Source organism: Colias croceus, chromosome 25 (genome assembly GCF_905220415.1).
Source record: "Colias croceus chromosome 25, ilColCroc2.1".
NCBI lineage: Eukaryota > Metazoa > Arthropoda > Insecta > Lepidoptera > Pieridae > Colias > Colias croceus.
In genome coordinates this window covers 5,656,896-5,680,603 of record NC_059561.1, presented here as the reverse complement: position 1 = coordinate 5,680,603, position 23,708 = coordinate 5,656,896, and the positions used below count along the sequence as shown (strand labels likewise).

Genomic DNA, 23,708 nt, shown 5'->3' with positions numbered 1-23,708 from the left:
TGTAATATAAGAACAATATACCTAGGTAAATTGTCTAGATTCAACTGACAAAGCATCTTTGTATTTATTGTATTTGAATTGCAATAGTACCTAAGTAATAAGTTGTTCTCTGTATTTAACCTATTTACCAATAAATGTTAGATGACCTTGTTATACAAATATAGAAGAACTACTCATGCATAATAAAACGTGATCCCTTAGACAGAGTAAGTAATAAAAGTATTATCGATTATTTACATATAATAAATCTGTAGAAGGGTCAATTCTGTACATTGAAAATATTGAAAAAATAAATAGCAGGGGGTGTTACTGGATCGATACCAAGCTCAAATATGTGATTAAAAAATTTTTTGTCTGTCTGTCTGTCTGTATGTTCAGGCATCACGTGAAAACTAGCGGGTCGATTTCGATGAAACTTGGTATAATTATACTTTATTATCCTGGGCATAAAATAGGATACTTTTTATCCCGGAAAAATACGTAGAAAAAAAAAATCTTAATTTTTCTTAATTTTTCCGCGCGGACGGAGTCGCGGGCGGAAGCTAGTCATCAATATATGAATATTATTAAGGAAATAACAATTTCTTATGTATTGCGTGAAAGTGTATGATAAAAATACCTAGATCTAATGCGTCACCAAAAGTAGCTGTATTGTATTACTGTGATATACCTATACTATACTAGCTTTCCGCCCGCGGCTTCGCCCGCGTTTTCAAAGAAAAATCCGCATAGTTCCCGTTCCCGAGGGATTTCCGGGATAAAACCTATCCTATCTCTGCGCGAATTTTATTATAATCGGTTAAGTGGTTTAGGAGTCCATTGAGGACAAACATTGTGACACGAGATTTATATATATATTATTATAAGATGACTATAACTAATTAAATATTTGTGTGAGCTGCAAGATTGACCTCTCCACTTGTGTTTTCACTCGTCATAATACTATTCTTGCTACATAATACATTTACTTATGATAGTCCTAATTTAAATGTTTATCCTTCTTCTTCCTGTTATTGTACCAATGAAATAGTAGGGTCATTTCGCCTGTTCGCGTCCACTTAGAGCAGTTGGAAAGTTTGAAGGAAAAAATAAAAATTTTCCAGAACAAACTTCAACGCAATATTTATAGTATAGGAGGTAGCAACGTCCTCGAGAGATGATTTTAGAACAGGTGGTTTTTTGATATACTGTCTCTCTTGCTCTTTCCGAGAGTCCGGGCTGTTTGGCTGGCGGCAGTGGACCTTGCGTTTATTAGTGCGCATTTTAGGTCACATCTTAGGTGAATCATCTACACAGGAAAATTGTGAAAATATCCTATAAACTTTAGTCATTTTTTAACGATATATCCATAAGACATAATTTTTTTATTGCAAGACGTTTTTGTCGTTGTAAAATAGGAATGTCGAAAGCACAACCACCGCACCACTAGACTAGTCCTTTATACATTTTTTTTTTTATAGTGGGGAAATCTTCCAAAGATACCCACGGCCCCCGGGGAAGGAGCCGTGGGTTATGTCGGATTCTTACCGACTAAAACCCCACTGTGTTCCGTCGAGCCGCTTTAATGAGGGGGGCCGCGGGTATTTGTTAGAATTCTTCCGCGACCCCCTCCTTTATACCTACCTGATAGTTAGAAGAACTTTTGAGAGCAATTACATTGAGATTTACTTCAGAATAATTGATATTGTTTATTACATTCGTCATAAACAGGAAAAACTTGTTGCTATTGCATAAGTGTAACAATTAGTTAGTCACACAGTACCCATGATCCATATTTGTTCAAGTCTGTATGACTCAATGTATATATTTTATGGTATAAATGCATAATGCAATATATCTAATGTTAGGTGACTTATTTGTAAAACAAAAAACAATAAACTTGATGATTTACTTATAGATATCAATCAGACTTTTTCTATGAAATCGAATGTAGATAAAATCAAATATATTAGATTGTAGTTGTGCTAGAAATATTAAAAGGCATGTTTAAAATATGAACATTTATTATTCACAACAAAATCATCACAACATTTCTTTCATAGGATATAAAGTTCACAGATGATATACCTACCTACAGATATAGTTTCTTCACAGCTTTATCCGACTTTTTAAATTATAAATAAATTTCTCATATAGTTACATATTTCATTTATCAATGTTTAACAAATCCGTTCATTCTCACTTCACACATTAGGTATCAATATTAAAATTGACTTAATTTAGAACTACTAAAACAGTTCTTAAGCGATATTTTCACTAAATTTTGACACTACTAAAAAGCACTACGCGTAAATTTCAATCACATATTTGAAGCCTGACCCGCGTTCACTTTTCAGTTTTATATCCACAAATCCGAATCCCAGCCCTCCTCTTGTTATAGATGGTTCAGCCAGACCATTTTCCAAATCTCTTATAGCGATTCCTTTTATCTTCTGATCACCTAACGGGTAATCAAAATGCAACTCTTGTTCTCTCTTTAGAAACGGGATGCCAACCGCCTCTGCGCTCATTTCATGCACTTTTCTTACTAAATTGTTGTGGTCAAACACTTGACCAACTATAACACTTTTACTGTGTACTACAGCTATTACAACGCAAATTACGATAAATCCTTTGAGAGACATCTTGCCTTGTGTTGGTTTGAACTGTGAATGGAGTGAGACGGAAGGTGAAACAGATATAGAGGTCAAGCGGCGTGGATAAGATAAGGGTTACATGCATTGTGTTAATTAATTACGCGATTTTAATTCTTATTCAGTTTGGTGTTTAGTTTGTTATTGTAAAGCAAGTTTGAAGGGATAGTTAATGCAAATTGTAGTGATTGTGAATACATTTAATTGTTATGGATTAATAATGTACTTTTTTGTTTTTGAGGATAAATTTATCCATATTTGAGTAAGTTGCTTTGATTTTAATATGAATTTGAATGATCATTCAAGCAAACATGGGGATAGAAAAGGTTAAAAATAAAAGGTAAGGAACCTATGATTGAAGTGAAACAAATATAAAATAGTAGCAATATATTAATATATTTCAAAAAGACTTCACACAATATTTAGCACACACTATATTCCATTACATCAAGCATACATTTCAACCAGAAATTTGTATCCAGAGCCTCTTGCGCTTTTCAATTTTATAGTAGCAAAATTGAATCCAAGACCTCCACTAGTAATAGATGCTTCTGCGTCGCCATTTTCCAAATCTTTTATAGCGATACCCTTTATGTTCTGGTCACCAATTGGATATTCAAAGGTGATCTCTTGATGACGTTTAACTAAAGGAAACCCACTCACTTCATACGTCATTTCATACACTTTTTGAACACCATCATTTGTTCGGCCCACGATAACTGATTTAGAATAAACACACACTATTATGGAAAATAAAATAATAAATTTTGGAGACATGTTTGTTTTCTAAAGTTACGTTTAATTTGGTACACAATTTTAAAGTGTTGTCTCACATGCGGATGCGGGAAAGGGACATATGTCTTACGTCCTACGAGTGAAAGAGAGGTAAGGCCCATTTTATTATCAGCAAGCTGAAAATATGCGACAAAGAGATTGATAAAGATGTGTTTACATGGAGTCTGTTAAAATGTTTGTTGTATTTCGACAAATGAAACTTAACTAGGTCCATAAAAAATGTTTTAATAGAAGATATACTACGTTCCTACTGGTTTAATCATGACGCTCAAAGCCGTTCAACATTGTCTGGTAGGTAGTTAATAAAATAGTAGTAATATAGTAGACTTATATCATATATGGCATTGATATTCGTTTCGAGGTCGAGTTTGAAGTTTTTATTATGACAACAATATATTTTAATTTTTAGGTATAATTTAACATTTTTATTAAAATAACTTCACAATCAAACCATGTTAGTCCAAAAATGTGTTTATATATTAACACAAATCAGTCTTTCGTTTTATCTGTTCAAAATAAATGCTGTGCTTGCTACATAACGTCATGTAAGCGATCCTTAACATGTTTAATACACATTAGCCATATCAGCATCAAGTATCGACACTGAACAGAGGTCAGATTCCATTAGCAAATTAAAATAAACCTTAACCCATTGTAATAAGGACTAACACAGCAATTAATTTATATAATTGGTCAATATACGTCCTTTAATATGGAAATTAGTTTACTTTAAACACAATTCGAGAGCCTCGAGAGCGAAGCAAATATTGTGGAAAATCAATAATTTTGACGCAAATTATAATTAATAAATGTATGAACAGTTTTGAATATTAGGTATGCTAGGGATGGGAATTACAGAAAGTGTTGTGAAAAAGCTAATTTCATTACTTCACTAGTAATAATGCAGGTCGACGTAAAGGTAAAAGGGGGGACGCCCTTGTGCATGTCGCTACCAGGGTGAACCTTCAGTTCACCCCCGCGTCCGCGTTAAAATGTAGAAGCCCTTCTAACATTGAGAGACACCACACAAAAAAAAAAACATATTATGCTCGCGGAAGAATTCCAACCAATACGCGTGGCGGCTAGACGGAACACAGTGGGGTTTTAGTTGGTAAGAATCCGACATAACTCACGGCTCCTTCCCCGGGGGCCGTAGGTAGGTACCTATGCAAGATTTCCCCACTTTAAAAAAGGTACATAATATTATAGACTTTTATCTTCTCTACACTGTACACACCATCCGGTCAGGACCCCGGCCGTGCACGGCACTAATCACTTAATACAAAAACTATACAATAATGTTAGATCATGCCCCGGGCGGGACACGGCCCGGTCTCGATGTGAAGCAAGAATCATTCTATACAAACAATCATAAGCGAATTTCAAAAGGGGTAAATAAAACAACACAACAAAATGTAATATCTTTACAAAACAGATCACATTGCATACACATCAACAAGGAAACTATAGCCCTTAAACCTAGGGCTCTTCAATTTTATGGACACAGAACGTTGTCCGACTCCACCGCCCACTATATAACATTCACCATTTCCATACAAATCTTGCACAACCACGGCTTTGATTAAACTACTTCCAGGTGCATTAACTTGTATCACATCGTCACGTTTTATAAACGGTATTGCGATTTTTGTATGCATTTTATGGTATATCCTCTCCCCGCCATACGGAGTTCCTTCAACAAGATTCCCGTTGGATTCCACCAATGTTGCCAGGAACAAAAATGTACCACAGATAATTAATATTTTGGGCGACATGACAGCGAAGTGGCTAAAACCTTTTTGCTTCGTTTTTAATGTTCTCCGCTATTTATTGATTGATTGTCAGTTTTAATTGGGTTAACGTTTGAATAACGAGGTATAAATTGATTGAATCGTTTCTCCGGGGAATTATTGTGAGACTGTTTATTAATTAGAAAGATGAATGATGATTTTCGTATTAGTTTGAAATAATAATTAACTATCTTTAATTCTTTAGTACGGACGGAACCTTGACGGAACATAGGTATTTCCTCAAGTCATTACCAAAGTTTTTTTCAAATATTTGCATGCATTGATAATGTTGATAAGACCAGGGCATATTTTGTTACAGATATGTCCATCAGATACAAATAAAAACAAAGGGATTAAAGACGTGTAAACATTTAATTACTGTCATAGTGTTTAATTGTTATCTTGATTCTTAAAGTAATAAACTACGACGCGACGTGCTACGACGCGGACCGTAGTAGGTGCTTTCGAACTACGTACCTACTAAAAAATTGCTTATCGCTGTTTTCCCGTAATAAAGATTTTTTTCATTAAATCCAGATTATTTATCATGTACATATGAATAAAAGTTTTAATAGTTATTAAGACATAGGTAAGTAATATAGGTTTTTATTGATCTTTTCTGATCAGCTGAGAGTAAATAAAATAAGAAGTACTCGTAAATACTTTAGGTACCGAAAAAATGTAAACCTATAATGAAAAAAAACATAGCTAGCTTTTCGTTCGCGTTTGCAAAGGAAAACCCGCATAGTTCCCGTTCCCGTGGGATTTCCGGGATAAAATCTATCCTTCGTGTTAATTCAAGTTACCCTCTATATTTGTGCTAAATTTCATTATTATCGGTTCAGTAGTTTATGCGTGAAAACCATACATTCATACATACATACAAACCTATTATTTTTATAATATTAGTATAGATATTTAATAACCTATTTAGGTAATTAAATATTAATTATGAACAGACACGACCACGAGACAATTTCGTAACATGAATAGGTATACCGCCTACAAATATTATTAGCAAATATGAGTTTCCTCATTTTTATTTTAAGTTATAACCGAGTAACATGAGATAGCAATTTATGTAAGTGATTATTTTACGTAGGTAGGATATGTGAAAGGGGGCTAGACCATAGAAATCTAAATAACAGTACCTTGTTATTTAGATTTCTATGGGCTAGACGGAAAAAATTCTTACGAAAAGTTGTCACGACACTTTTTGCTAGAGTTGTCTGTCTGTCTCTCTCTAACTTAACACTTCGTTCCATCCGGATGTCCATTGACATCGCTCAAGTTTTTTTAGGTTATTGCCTTTTAACACAATTTTTTAATAAATAGGAGTTTAGCATACTATCTAGCATCTGTCACTGCTGGATAAAAGCAATAGCTTTCGTCAAAGATTTTCAGCACTACCGATTTCAAATATTTTGAAATAAATATAATAACAACACAATAGAAAGTGCAGCTTTGATTGAAATTATATAGCTTCACACTATTCTTTTACTTATAAAAAAAAGAAAGCAATATTCTATGATAGTTAAAACATTCTTTAATAGGACCATAGATAAATGTTGTAATGGTTCATTCATTAAATTTTTTATGTCTTCCAATAAATACACTAAGTTCCGCTGAACAAATTGGAATTATCTGAAGAAAAAAGTGGATTTATTACGGTTTCAAATAATATTTACGATCTCAGAATATATCGAGCGAGACTTCTTGTATTACTTATCGACTATTTCGGAGGAATTGTATAGAGCTGTAATGAATATCTGTTTCTTGTTATTTTTAAGCATTTTTTTATTATAAATGTCGTACTTACGTAATTTTTGAAAAAAGCTAAGTTTATGCTTGATTTGATAGAGAATTGAAACAAATCTAATATTATGTTTTAGTTTTTTTTAACACAATAGGGTTGCAGTTGTGACAAATTCTTTACAAAAGCTTCTATACAAATCTTCTTTTGATATGGTTATACAAAAGAATTGTTAAAAATGCATTTTGGTATTTAAAAGTAGCCTGGAATTTCACAAATATCGTGTAGTATGAAAATGGGCCATAATATTAGTTTCACAACATTTCAACGTAACAGCTCTATATAAATCCCACCTAGCAAGTTAAGGCGTGAACATAATGGCCCATAACAATAGTGTAAAGTAGGCCTAATGAGGTCTCTCACAAACCCTTTTCAACCGGTCTTATTGACCCTGTATTAATTATTTCCACATTCTGAATTTGAATCCTTTGAAGGGTTCCATTCTTTTTCCAAACTTTGCTTCACAATGGGAATATCTTAAATATCTGTCTATAGACTATAAATTAGAAATGTAAGGGAACTCTGTTGTGGTATACCGTATGGTCCGTATGATATGTAGTTAGAAAAATTTAAATGTATTGCACATTTAGAGATAATATTTTTTAATGAATAATGTAATAATTGCTAACCCGAATATTTTTTTTCACGTGCGTCACCTACTTTTTTTTTGAATTTGTGCAAAACAAATAACATTATGATATAAAATACTTATATCTGCTTTTCTAATTAGTATACTTATCAATACCCTATAAATCATGATTTATCAATCGCAATATTATGTTAATAGAATAATTATTATCAAAATAAGATTATTTTTTTGATACAGTCGCAACTTTAAGCCAGTCATTTATAATTTTATTGCGTGTAATTAATCAATTTTAATGCTTTTTTTTAATTTAAAATAGTATTGTTTCGTTTGTGAACAAATAATAGATGGTGCATATAAAATATATTTTTCTATACCTTTTACTACTTTGTTCGATAAATGTGAATAGTGAAAAAAAATATGACAGACGATTGCCTGAAGAGACAGTCGAAAATGATAATTATTTTATGGAACGTTTGCGACTAAATGGTACACTACAGCAGACAGCAAAAAAATATCAATGTCATTTGGAAACTATACAGAGTATGTAAGAATTATATTTAATCTATTTGTATTAAATAACATTGATTTACTTATTCCTGTTACTATTTGTTCAATTAAAAAAAAATTGACAACTTACGTCACACTACGCGCCAAAAACGTGACCACAGATTAATAAGATTTTTCCCTGACGTTGACAGATGTAACTGAGTTATTGTTGTACGGGACAAAAGGCTGGACGTTTCCAATGCAAGATGTTAATCTCACTCTGCGATATCCGAGCGAAAATGTAAGTTAATGTATTTTTTTATCTCCGTTTATACAGAAACCAACCTGATATAAATTAAGCCGGGAAGTATTCAGTATCTTATCTTTCGATATGAATTACGTCCAAGCACAAAAAGTGTTGTTGTTTCTCTGTTCCGTATCTATATTTTTTGTTTATTTTATTTGTTAATAATTGTTCGCTGTATTAGCAATGTCGGTTGTGTGAACAGCATCCTCACTTGTCCCTCGTCGGCAGAGGTGCGGGTGCTGGTCTGTTTGGTTACTGTTTGTATTTAAATTTTTTAGATTTAAGTGTTGATTGTAATTGGAATATACGGGACGACGTGGTCGCTAAGCGACAAAGTCCCTTGGAAAATAAAGAATAAAAAAAATAATAATAATTGTTCTAGCAATTTTGCAGTGTGTATAGATATTATTATAATCATTTAAGATATAAAAAAGTCTATGTACCCTTCCTTGTTCTAACGAAAGTGACAACGCTCTACCTATATAGAGTGATTTGCCACATTAAAAAAAAATGAAAAGCATCCGCGGTTTCCAAGCGATATATTATTTGAATTTAACACCATGTAGGTAATTAACTACAACTACTATTTTATTTATTTATTTATTTATTTTATTAAGTTATGTCCATTTTAAGTAACGTACCTAACTACGAATTGTTTTCGTGTTTTACTATTCTATTTATATAATAAGTATAGAAATTTCTGCAGGAGCAAGAAGTCCCGGAACACGTAATTACTGGAGTCACAGTTATATTATACATGGACGGATTTGACAATGGCGGCCATATTAAATCTGGTGGCATAATGGAGGTAAAATCAGCTATATCCTTGTTTAATTGTTGAGAAGGACGTCGAAACTCGAAAGTGTTTACACTCAAAGTAAAAGAGTTAAGAGTTAAATACTCTGAATATGCTCTATTTTTTCTATTATTGTCTTAGATAATTAATCATTTATATTATATTAGAAATTAAGATTTATTTATTTAAAGGATTTAAAACTGTTTTATGTCTATGTATTCAATCTGTCTTCAATAATTATAATGATAAAATTTTCAGTGCTATAGTCTACACGTATCTATGTGAGCTAGCACATCCTATTACAATGCAGAATGATAAAAAATATTCAGTAGTTAGAAGAGTTTGTCGAATCTTAACTCGTACAAAATAAAATCTATTTCAGGACAACATATTGCTGACGTTCCTCCTAAACTCCACATCTCGCCTCTCCTACCAGTTCTGGCTGTATGGAGTCAAGAAGACAGATGCTAATTTGATAACGCACTCAAATTATCAAGACCTGTGCTAAGTAATAAAAAGAAACAAATAGTTCTATTTTCAATTGTTTATTTTTTAATCATTGTGCCAGTACTAATAAAGATGTAATACCTACGTACCAACTTAAGGTTGAGGATGCGTAGCATGGGATGTGTTTGTAAATAACCAATAGTATCGCTTCAAACGCTAAACGCTTCAAGCGTTAAACCGAATGAAGCGATATGATTGGTTCTTTACAAACACATTCTCGCACATTATTGGTGTAAAAGCACCTTAAGGATTAAAAAATATTCGAAAGTGTTTTAAGTTATCATTAGTTATCATTGTTTTTCGTAAGTGATGCCTTTTTTCTATCCTGGTTATATTTGACACCAGCTGAATCCTTCCCAGTTCCCATGACTGTATTAATAAACAAAAACGATACAAAAATAGATAAATTGACTAATAGTGAACTAAATTATAGCTTATAATTACTATTGTTCATAAAAAAGGCTTAGAAAAAAGGTTAGAAAATTTTATAGAGTGTTATTAGATAAGCATAATATATTAAATGCAACAAAACTGATGTTAACACCCACGGCATTTAAAAATGTTTATGTATTAAAGTAAAAGTATTCATACATTATTCTGACCACATGCATCGTTAAGTCTCTGTGGAGCTTATACTATAGGTAGTTTATATTATCTGTGGCTGCACACAATTCTAATAGTTGATTCAACGCCACCTGATGCGTCTAGACAGCGAAATAACTGTTTATTATACTATAAACTATTACACTATACATATAAGTTTATACTCTGAAAAATTTTCTTGTATGTAAAAACTAAAAAAACGACGCATACATGCTATGCCTTCAAGCCACACCTCCGCCCGTCGGAGTGGGGAGCGTGAGGTCTTTTCGTTACGGAATTTCTCGATTCTGTCCCAACGCTCAAGGCCCGCGATAGAAACTACCTATGCAATAGCTTTTAGTTGGTGCCTATGAGTATGATGGATCACACGTTTAAAAAACCTTTTGAGAATTTATTCACGTCAAAATTTGGGTAGAATTGGTCAAACGAATTGAATATTATTTTACTGTATGTAGGATTTGTTGTAGGTACAGTTGTAGAAATACCAAAGTCATCTAAAGAAAATCTTGAAGATGCAGAAGATCACCCACTCAAAGCAAAATAAGGGCGAATAACTTTTTAAATTTCACGTTATACATTATGTTGAGGTTAAACATTTATGAATATTAAACATCTTTATAAAAATCATGCTTTTATTTATTTATTTATTTATTTACGGCATACGCCAAACCATACATATATATTAAACTTAATTCTAAACTTATCACTATGTCCTTAGTTCTAGGTACCTCTTACATTCTTCACCAATCATTCCCATCATAGACTGGTGCAGAATTGAGGATTGAGTTCAGCAGTGAAAGCATTTATTTATTTATTTATTGGAGAATCTACATGATTTTTCATTTTGGTGAAATGTAAATAATTCAGCTATTGTTTAAATGCTAACGCATATGGCCCTTATTTTATTTCAAGCAGTACTTATATTATTTTACCTTATATAAGTTACGGACGAAAGTAAGTTATCGTAGTTTTACTGAAAAGATCGCCGATTATTGGTATTTCAGTGCATGAAGCTGTAAGTTATTGCTCTCTGCAGTAAATGATCTTTGAGAAAGGTAAGCTACGTAACGCGCAGACATTGTATGGATGGGTGACAGCTTGGTAACATAATATTATAAGGAAACAAAGCCTTCTGGGACATTTTTGGAATTGGAAAATGATTCTGTGTGTTTTTTATTTTATGCTTTATTTGTTCTAGATAACTTACAAACAGAGACTCAACCTAGGATACATTGTAGCAAACGGCGGTCATATCACTAAATAGCCATTTCTTCCAGACAACCGGTTGCACGGAAATAAATCAAGTAAAGGAGAGGAGTAGGGTGTCTTATTTTACTATAAAAAAATACTTACAACCAGCTTCCATTGGTCCATGGTTCCCGTTTTTTCCTCACACCGTTCGCGCCCAAAATCCAAATTAGTGATAGCAACACCAAATATTGGTACACTGCCGCCATCTTGTTTAATTAACGAATAACGTCATGTTCCATTCCATTCTGGAACGTTCTATACATTTTTTGGAACGAATGTCAACATTTTATTGTTATTTTGAATTATGTATATTAAGTTCTTGCGTTTTAAATTATGTTTATTCTCCATCTTGTGTGTTATTTTTCACTTTAATACTTTTTTCAATTAGATTTCGAATGCTCTTATTGTAATATGCGTGATTAAAATTTCTGTTTAATCACGCTCAAACTCTATATAAATTAAAATTTGCCTATTAATTAATTACAATCAAATCTATACAATCTTTAACAATTCGTTCTTTAATATTTTGAGTATTAAAATTAAAGATATTTTCAACGTAAAAGCGAAGAAACAGCTCGTCAGTATAAACAAATTTTATTTTAAGTTCATAATAACTAGAAGGTTCATAATTATTTTCTTCTAAATTATAAGGTAGAGATAGTAATTATAGAGGGCTGTTATTACCGGTCTAAGTTAATTATTTCTGACGCGATCTCATCTTTAATTACCTACATGTATTTTAATAAAAAATATTGAAAATATTACAATATTCAATGGATTACTAGTAATTTAATAAAAATATTGTGTAGGCTATAGACTCATATTATTGATATCCCTAATAATTCACGTCTTTAAGGCAAAAGTAACTTTTTTTTTATTATATTCATATATTTTTTGTAATTGTACACTTAGAATCATTAGCTTATATACGAAACTATAAACAAAAAATATTGTTATTCCCGAGATTACGCCACAGACATAATAAAATCTTATAATAACGTAATATGACACGTTTAATACGTTTATTTCAAAGGAATTTTTATAATTGCCTTAAAATAAGTTGATGTTTAAAAGATTGGATTATCCCATTAAAACCTCATTAGTTCTGTTAAATGTCAAATGGCATAAAGGTTATTGACCCGGCTTAATAAAGTTATTAACTTAGATGTTATTAATATTTATTATATAATAATTAACAGATTTATTAATTAGGAAAATCTTAAATTTCATATGTATAATGTAACTGTTTTATGTATCCTATTTACGTATATTACGTATTGTGAATAGATTAAATTGCTCTAAGTAATGAGTAATCTGATGGAATTTTGACAGTGTGAGCATAACTCCCTAATTCAATAGGTATAGGTAAATAAATAATTCAGCATCAAGGCATATTATCTAGAATAAATTAAATAGAAAGTAGAGTAAAATTAAAAATATTTAAATCAATTTTATTCATAAATTCTATAGATATCGGATTTAATAAAAGTCTCCAAGATGGACCAAGTCAAGCGTCCCTTATAATTTTAATTTACAATAGAAAGCAATGGCGTAACTAATTGTGACATGGGAGCTAAGACGATGTTGACTTCATAAGATCCGACTGCGACACGACTGTAATCGTATCGTTGGTTAATTAATTGTTCTTCGTTCTAAAAATGTATATATATGATAATTTTAAGAAAGTTAAACAAAAAATTCAATTTTTACGGATGTCAGTTGTTTTTATGTATAATTAAATTATTGAAATGTCACCGATCTTTGATAAGTGTATAAAAATACATCTGTCCGCTTAAAACAGACAAAATGTGACACGATGTTGATACACTTTGTAGGTATCAAATCGAGTCTAAAGGAGTCAGTTACAACCACGTCGGTTATACCCATACAAATTACAAACCTACATGTGAAGCTAATAAAAGCTTGCGTGAATCTAAGTAACATTCACAGGACGTAATTTAGGGAAATTTTCGTATTTTTAGGGCAACAAAAACTGCTATAATGTATCTTATATTAAAATAGTCCAATTATTTATTTAAAGAGTTAAAATAAAATGATTATAAACTATACAAAATATTATGAAAACTGAAAATATCGTGAGAACTAAATACTCAGTCGCCACGACGTCGCTCTCTGAGCTATTATAATCGGGCCCTTTGTCGATTCTTTTATGTTACGCATTAATCTCGATTTCTCTTTGTTATGCACTAATTTGAATTTACGGGGCCGTAGTTTTTATAAAAATGGTGTTCGGAAAGAAAATAAGGAACTAAAAACTAACAAAATTATAGAGTCGAATGAAATACATAGATTTCAAGAAAGATTGTTAGCAATGATTGTAAGTGAAATTATGAATTTGATTAAAAAAAAACTCTATTACTAATAAAGAGCAGGGTAAATGCTATTTTTGCATAGAATAAACGTAACGGGCGAAGCCGGGCCAAGTTACTTAGGCATTGTTAACTTCCTCATTTGCAACATAACCATTTAAAATTATCTTCTTAATATATATAAATCTCGTGTCACAATGTTTGTCCTCAATGGACTCCTAAACCACTTAACTGATTAAAATAAAATTCGCACACCATGTGCAGTTTGATCCAACTTGAGAGATAGGATACGTTCCAGAGAAAGCGGGCGAAGCCGCGGGCGGTAAGCTAGTTGAATTATAAATCACTTTTCACGTTTCTATTTTGTATTATTAAAATTTTATTATAAGTATATTATAATGCATGGAAAACAGGTCATGAGTAAGGAATGTATGAAACGATGTCATGAAAACCTAAGTCAAAGGGAGGAAATCGGGGGACAAAATACATTTTAAAATAATATACATATTACAAATTTTCTCATATTAGGTAATATTAAGATTAATGTAATGAAGTATCAAATAAATTAGTAAAAATGAGTTTTATGATAATTTATTAAGGTTTTTAATTAAAATCAAAAATGATTATAACCGCAGTAAATTCTAGTCGGAAAGGGCGACGATCTGTTATCAAGTTTTAAAACGAAGTTATATTCCATAAAATTTACGATTTCTTTTATGCCTTTATAACAAGCTATTCGTGGTAAAGTTGAGCTAGACTTTGGTTCTATGTTATTTTTATTTTTTAATTTCTTTCACGATTCCTAAAGTTTGGTCTGAATCGTTTGGCTGTTATCCTAGATTCATACATTTATTAGATGTTTCTGTAATTCTGTATTGCAAACTTTTGTGAGATATAAAAACAATAAAGATAAAAGGAAAGAAAACATTGATTATTCTATATATATTGATAATCTAATAAGATTGCGAGATACAGCCTCCAGTTATGTATATGTACCTAATATATTGTATTGGATACAGACATAATTAATTTCTAGAAGTTGAGCTGAAACTATATGTGGGATATTATAATACATTACTTTACTGTATTTTCTTATAAAATATTAGTACTTTGAAAACAGCTGAGAACAATTACAGGCTTTTTACAGCGGTGAAACATGTCATACCTAAGGGAATTTCTTTTAATTTTCACGCGAATGAAGTCGTGGGTAAAAGTGGAGTATACTTTCTGATATCTATAATATTTCAATATATCATAAATCTATGAATTAATCGAACTCTTTCGACGACTCTATGTTATGTTTTTTATTAATTAGTTTAGTATTTTTGATAATAAATATTGTATATGCGAATCCGATTGACTCTACTTTTAATAAAATATGAGCTTTTAGTACCTATGTATTTCATGTTTATACGTTTTATTGAATATATCATGAAGAATTTTGTAGACATAATTTACAGTAAATTTTCAGTGCGTGAGAGTATAGGTATTACCACAGACTAATAATAATATACTACGTATACAAGTATTACTATTTTATTAAAGAGTGCTTAGTATTAAAAGTTTTAAATAGTTTTATATATGCTCTACAGTCATTAGTTGTGGCAGGGATTTTGCATAAATATTTTTCATTTTAATTTGTTTAAATTATTCATTTATGTATAGGTAAGTATGTAACATAGGTAAATATTATAGGATGTTTGTTAATTCTTTGAAAAAAAAGCGATACAATAAACAAGAGCTTTGCTTTTGAGCTTTTTGTTTTAATAATTGTGTTTAAATTTCACATATTATAATTATTATCAAGGCAAGATTAACTGTATTGCGATTTATTAAAATTCGCCATGTATCGAAGGTGTCTATCATTGTTCTAATATATAAGAGCAATCGAATCTCAATACATTTAACATTTTATATAGAAAATACCTATAAAAAAATTGCAATACTACACTGATAAATCACATGCACATACACAACATTAGTTTTCACAAATCACGAAACTAAATCCCGTTATTTATTAAACTGGTAAGTCGTTCGTCCCCCGTCAAGGTCGCGTACAGACTGAATCAAAACTTGATTCTTGAATTCCTACTTTGTTTTGTTATAAATTCAACTTGTTTTGTTGCTCTGAAAACTTATTTATAATGCTAATTATTGTTTATTGGAGTAAGTTGGATACGCTTTAGTACGCGGTTATATTTTCGATTTTAACATAATATGTAGAGTAAATACTGATATTTATATATATTTATTTATCTAGACTTCTTTATAAGCGCTTTTGAATCGATATTTTATACTATATCTATGTCGTAGCCAATTGGTTAAATTTGCCGATTCGATAATAGTCTCATGTTTAATTTATTTCTCTTTAACGATGCGTTTTTAAATTGGACAAACGATCAGGCTGGATATTATTCAGGTAGTTAATAGAGAGCCTATGCAATTAATGAATTGGCAGATTTAACTATGTAGTTTGCTGCATATAAATTAAGGTAGAGCAATATCTTCAGAGGTGAGGCCTAAAGAAGTTTTGATATTTGCAAATCATGACAATTTAACATATTTTTAAAGTTTTCCTACATAATGTTATTAATGATACTAAAGAACTGGACAAGAGTTGTTATTTGTTAAGCAATAACTTTAAACTTTAAAGAATCAGCTCCAAATATTGCTCTATATTGTGTTGGGCGGTAATGTAAGCTGCAAATTTTAAGTGCATTCTTACTCTGATGCGATTTTTAATAAAAGAGGGCTGCAATGAAGACCTACAATATTAGGTAGTAATAAAATCATCTTCCTAATAAGGAAAATGCTTTCAGTTTTATAATATTCCGTATATAAAGCTTACCCGTGACCCGTGCCCGTTACTAGCTGTCCCAGCAAACGCCTTAGCACTTAAGAGGAGGCTCCCTTTTTCATTTCTGGCACTGAGAGACCGGTTACGGTACTAGACGCTAATACAGCCGCAATAAAGTTGAATATCGCGTGCGCTCTTTAATCGCGTTCGAGTTCGAAAAGTAAGTCTCAATTCTTATTTCGTTTATAACTAAAGTAATAATTGATCTAGAGAAAAAATATCTTGGCAGTCGATAGTAAACTCTATTTTCTTACTGTTAACATTTATTTTAGACATAAAGTCCAAGTAAATCTTTAAAAAAATGTAATAATCCTTAAAAAAGGCATCATTTTTGAATAAAAAATGAATCGAGCGAAAATGTTACAATTACGTTTCTGTCTTGTCCATCGAAAGAAAAAGACCCAATAAATCATATACTAAATTTCCATTTTGATTGTATGTGTGACTGTTTCAGAATATTAATGCAAATTCACATACAATTTAGGGAGCTTGCCCTTAAGGGTATGAAAAATAGATGTTAGCCGATTCATCTAGACATCTAGATCTACCCAGCACACATTTTCAGTAGAATCGGTCCAGCCGTTTTGGAGGAGCATTAGTAACATGCTCCTCCAAATGTGATACGAGAATTTTATATTTCCCTACTGAGATTTATCCTTTATATTTAATTAAATTCGTACGACTTTCGAAGACTGTTACTACAATCTATTTCATACACAAACAGACAGACAATTTTTGTCTAAGTTATAAGAATTATTGTGTAAAGATGTTATTTAATCCTACTATAAATCTATACATATAATAAATCTGTAGAAGGGTCAATTCTGTACATTGAAAATATTGAAAAAATAAATAGCAGGGGGTGTTACTGGATCGATACCAAACCCAAATATGTGATTAAAAAAATTTTTGTCTGTCTGTCTGTATGTGAAGGCATCACGTGAAAACTAGCGGTTCGATTTCGATGAAACTTGGTATAATTATACCTTATTATCCTGGGCGTAAAATAGGATACTTTTTATCCTGGAAAAATACGTAGAAAAAAATTAATCTTAATTTTTCAGTTTTATCCATAGACGTTGTTCCGTAGAACCGCGAACACACGTTGCGTATTATTATAGGGCTAGCCGTATTTGGGAATTGGGTCCAATAGATATTTATAAGATGTTATTGACAGAGGTACTCAAAATGGAGAAATAACCATCCACGCGAAGACCGACATCCGCGCGGACGGAGTCGCGGGCGGAAGCTAGTATTATAATATTATTACTCGCTCTGCTACCGGAGACAGATTTATTTAATACTTCGTTAAATGCGTATAAAACAAATGTTTTTAGATTCTTAAGTAGGTAATTTAATGAAATTTGTATTCGATTTTTAACCTTATCTTGTATAAAACTAAACAGTGCTTTGGGGTAAAACCTGTCAATTACTTGTTATGAAATAAATAAATTAAATAAATGCGGAAGTTTGTGAGGATGTGTGTGTGTGCGTGTGTTTGTTACTCTTTCACGCAAATACTACTAAACCGATTACAATCAAATTTAGCACACATATTGAGGATAACTTGGATTAACACATAGGATAGGTTTTATCCCGGAAATCCCACGGGAACGGGAACTATGCGGGTTTCCTTTGAAAACGCGAACGAAGCCGCGGGCGTCATACTTTTAAAATATTGAAAAATCATGAAAGTCAACATCAGATGCGAAGCGTGCTCACTCAGCAGCTAATAAACATTAAATTATACACACATTCTTAATAATCTCTCGATTAGTATGTTATATGTATTATTGTAATCAAAAATGTTACATGGCTTAAGCCTTCAGTAAATACTGTGCAGTGTTCGTGTTCATTTTGATTCAAAACAATGCTTGTCGATAGACAGATACGGATTAGAAGAGTAATTTTCAAAAAAGTTATAAAAATCTTTACATATAAAACTCAAAGGTGACTGATATAGTGATCTATCAACGCACAGCCCAAACCACTGGACGTATCGGGCTGAAATTTGGCATGCAGGTAGATGTTAGGACGGAGGCGTCCCCTAAGAAAGGATTTTGATCAATTCTACCCCCAAGGGGATAAAATAGAGGATGAAAATTTGTATCATGTTTATTTATCTTTTCCACGCAGGCGGAGCTGCGGGCAACAGCTAGTAAAGAATAAACTTATCATTTTCTGTAAATTCATCTTCAGAATATTACGTACTTAGGTACAATACTACTTAGCTACATCTCAAAACATGATTAAAACCGTTCACTTGTTTTATTTATTATAATATAAGTAGTTAGTTGTAGTAAAAACTTAGGTACCACATTCTAAACCAACTTAAGAGTTAAGACTAGTTCGGCTCTACAATCCGATTCCTACGAGTTACGACCTTTATCGCTTTTATTTTTAAGCTATTGCATAGCTTTTATTTTCGTCTATTAATAAATAATAATAATAATTACCTACTTGTCCTTATAAAAAAGACGAAGTAACGACGAATTATTTATTTCTAACTTCCTATCTTACTCGCTTTTGTAAAAATATTTTATATTCCAAATAACATTGCCCAGTAACACTTTCCTATTAAATGTGAAAATTCGATCGTATTTCCTAATTAGCTGGTTTTTGACTAACTGTGTGTTAATAAAATGAAAATATGACATACACATTCCCACTTGGAAATTCTCGTTACAAAAGGGTTTATATGAAAAATTTTATAATGTTCAATTCGTCCCTGTTCTATTAGGGAGGTCCAGCGCGCAAGTTAAGTATTAGCTTGAGTTAGCAAATAAAACAATGCTCGATACGACTAGTCTGTATAAAAAAAACAAGAAAATAATAAAGATAATTAGATCTGAAAGCTTTCATATTTTTAAGAGCAGTCGTAACATGATAAAAAAATCTTTTCGTTTCGGATAATATCCCTTTTAAAAATTCAGAAATGAATGCTACTAAGTGTTTATCAATTAATGAAGAATTTACCATTTGTCTCATAGATCGTTTTTTTTTACAGCATTAATGATTTTAAAAAGTAAATATTCACTTTGTCACACAATTTGTTTTCAGCGCCATCTATTAAATTAAAGGAAAAACTCAATAGCACTAAAAATATTTTTACTACTCCTCACTAGATGTCGCTAAGTTTTTATATAAGCGCCATCTATTGTTATACAATGTAAACTTTTATTTTCTATTCGTCGATAGATGTCGCTGTACAAATTTGTTATTAACTAACATTCCCGAAAACGAAGTCTAGGTTAGAATGTATTTTTTTCTTATTGAAAATTGAAATTATTATTTTAGTTTGAAAATATTTAACATTTTTATAAAATTTGAATAATATACTATTTCCTACATTTTTGTTAAACTGCTGCTATTAATTACTCAATTGCTTTTTAAAAATTTTACTTTCTATTACCTAAATAATATTATATTTCCATTATTATTGCAATTATTAACTTATTTTTGTGTGTAAGCAAAATATTTAGGAATAAGTATTCTGTTATATGCATTATTTCTTCACAAGCATGTTTTTCCAATCAAGTGCGCATAACATTTTATGCATGTTACAAGTTTTGTTTATTTTGTACCTACCACATTGAACCATATGGCAACCCAGGTAGGCGGGAAACGGCACAAAAAGCGCGCCTTGCCTCCGGCTGACAGTAAAAAAAAACTAAGACGTGAATCATGCCTGCGTTCCGACATAGTTTGCGCCTGATATTTCCAAGTTACAGTTTATTTTGTTTGGCTTCAGACATTTTTAATGCACTAAATAATTTTATAACGAATAATTAAAGTAAGATACCCGTTATTAAAGACTTGTAGTGCTTCCTTACTAGAAAACTCGATTAACTGAATGTTTTTAAATTTTAAGCATTGCAAGCATGATTTAGCAAAACGGTGTTATTTACTAAAGGCATAGGTCTATTCTGTGCTAAAGGCCAAAAATTATTATGAGTAGGTAGTATTTTTTGAGATTTAATTACCTACCTATAAATTAATATGACCCTGTAAATCGGTTCGTAGCTAAATAATGTATTATGTAAGGTAATTTTCATTTGTCGTTAAAGGTACATAATATGACTTAGAAAATTTAAAGATTTATTTTTATTGTTGAAGTAACTAGGTATGTAGTATGTACTATGTAGATACCTAATTACTACTGCTATCATAAATTTGGCTTAAAATCATTTTACACGAAGTAATTTGATAAACATATTAAGGAAATAAATAATAGTTAAAATAATGGTATTATAATAAACACTATGCTTAAAAATAAACACACAGGTAAATGCACGCACACAAACGATGCTAAGCAGATGCCTTTGTTACTATAAGTAGCCTTGTTTTTAATACCCTGATAAAACAGACTTTAACGCTTTAGATCTAATGTTCAAATTTGCTTGTTCTAGTTTGACGCAAGCTAATATAAAACTTATATCAACGGAATACGAATCAAAATCGTTTATTAAATGTACATTTCCTCATAGAAAATGCACAATTAATATTAACTGAAAATCAACTTTATTACTTTAACTATAGGGATAATATTTCCTTGAATGTATAAAGGGATAAATACAAAATGTAAATCAGCTGATGTGCATGTGTGCGTGAATGCGTGCGGGTAGTGGTCTCTGGCGTTCCACTTGACTCGTTCTTCGTTTTTTTTTATTGAAAATGTATTTTTTTAATTTAGAATGCCAGTCCCGTGATTTTAAAATCATAGATAATCGATATTTCTTTTAAATAAAGTTGGTTATGGATAGAGTGAAATTAATTTATGTTAATTAGATTATAATCTGTATGATAACATCTACGTGGATTGATTTATGTGGTGAATATCTGACTGGGATGATAATATTATGTATTTTAAATGAAAAAGGGAAAATTTATAATGATATACCTATTTGTGTAAGAAATATGAAAAACACTACTGAAGGAGTTATTTTAAAACTTGTAACATGGACGATATGAGGAGTTATTTTTAACTTAGTTATTGTATACAAGGATGATATGAGGATTTTGGATGTTTTGTGTAAATAAAACAACTTAACAGCTAAGTAAAACGTTTAATATAATAAGTAAAAGAATAACAATCACAATCATCTTCATCTTCTGATGACAATAAGAGTCACATACTTGTCTCTAATAAATAGACTTAAATAGGTATGTAACAACTAACAATTATTGTTCTAAATTCTCTATATTGAAAAAACGAATTAAAAACTAAGTTTTATTTCCTAACAAACATTTAAATAAAATACCTACGTATAAACTGAAGAAGTAATTTATTAAATACTTACATTCGAAATTATGTACATATTAATGATGACTAAAAAAATGTTCGGTAAACAATTAAAAGCAATAATTTACAAATTCAACTTTCTAAACTGTATCTTAAATACAAATTATCAATTTAATGCAATGCTAATTCCTAAAGTGAATATAATATTTGGAACGATAGAGACCGGTTAACCTTTTAAGGCCTAACAAGCACTAGAGCTTTTAAACGCGTGAAATGCAACTATAGGCCAAGTAATATGCAGCGTTTTGAAGCCGCGTTTTTTATACTTTGGAAAACGTTGGACTGTAGGGAATTAATGCTTTTTAATTTTGATGCATATAATATTAATTTTTAGTAAAAACTGATGCATTTATAGGTAGAGAAGGTAGTTTTTATACATTCTCTCAATACATTAATTTAAACTACATTATCTTAAAAATGCTGAGTTGAAATTACAATTTATATTATCAACTGAATAAAAAATAATGTATGCAGTGCAGTTTGTATTATGGTTTTGGAAGGCAGATTAGACATTATTAATTATATGACATGAAACATAAACAAGAGCAGTTATAAATGTTAAGAATGATTCTTTGAGGTCTCGTGCGAAATAGGTCTAATAGTTGTCTGATATCAAACAACCAGCAACCAAGACCCATGTAACAGTTCTGTGTGTTACGTTTTCCATTGTAATAAGTGATGTATTGAATCGTGACAGGGGCCAACGTTGATTGGTCATAAACCGTCGGCAAGTGCAGCGCGAACGAAAATATACGGCGCGACGAGTTGTTTTGCCGCCTTATCACTGGATTGATCATAGATTATTTGTGTTTTATTACAACCGGTTTATGCCAACTGTTGGAGGAATCTGAGAGAATTTTATGTGATTTTTCTCCAGGTGGTCAATTTTTTTTAAATGAACTTTTTTAGGCGCGTTGAGAGTAAAATTTCAAGTTTGCGGCATGCCAATACCGTAACGTCATGGAGTAAAGCGACGATTTTTCTATCTTTGAATCTTGCCAAAGAAGTTTCACTTCTGACACGTGTGATCGGCACACACGCTCTTTTTATAGTGTCTTTTTTAATTCATTAAATTTTCAGTAGGGATATGTTTGGTATACTATAAAATAATAACGCCTCCGTTTATTGATTCTGTTAATTGATAGTTGATTCTGTTATATATTTGATTGTTCTGATGTACCTGAAATAAAAAAATGTGCTATTTTAATACATATTATGTAATAATTATAAATTAACACACAATAATGTAATAGCCAATAGGTCATTGCGTATTTGGATTCTGATCTTTAAATTATGTAACCATACGCATACATGGTACTAAATACCTACCATGTATGCGTATGAATGTAGAGTTGATTGCATGTTATTTGACTGTTAATATATTATAAGAATGTAGAGCAAAGAGTTGTTTTTATGTATTTGATGATTGGTTTGTGAATGTAGTTTTTTTTTTTTGCATTTTTATTATAAACAAGTGTAATTTATTATTATACACTATAATTTTTTTACAGAATAGAAAAAAATCTATCTCTATCACGAGGCGGGATACGAACCCGCGTCTTTCCATCTCACCGGCCACCGCCTCGCTGCAAAGTGTGCGAAACGTCGGGATAATAATATAATGAATAAATCGCGAATCCATGAAAATC

At 31.2% G+C, this 23,708-nt stretch overlaps 1 protein-coding gene across 1 annotated transcript in view; it reads right to left on the bottom strand.

Annotated features, from left to right (window-relative positions):
• Positions 1-11,891, bottom strand: part of LOC123703174 (protein Wnt-5b-like) — a 32,507-nt gene extending 20,616 nt beyond the window's left edge. The window contains exon 1 of the mRNA XM_045651086.1: positions 11,673-11,891. Within this exon, the coding sequence (XP_045507042.1) occupies positions 11,673-11,776 (104 nt within the window). The 5' untranslated portion in view covers positions 11,777-11,891. The remainder of the gene's footprint in view (positions 1-11,672) is intronic.
• Between the last annotated feature and the right edge of the window lie 11,817 nt (positions 11,892-23,708).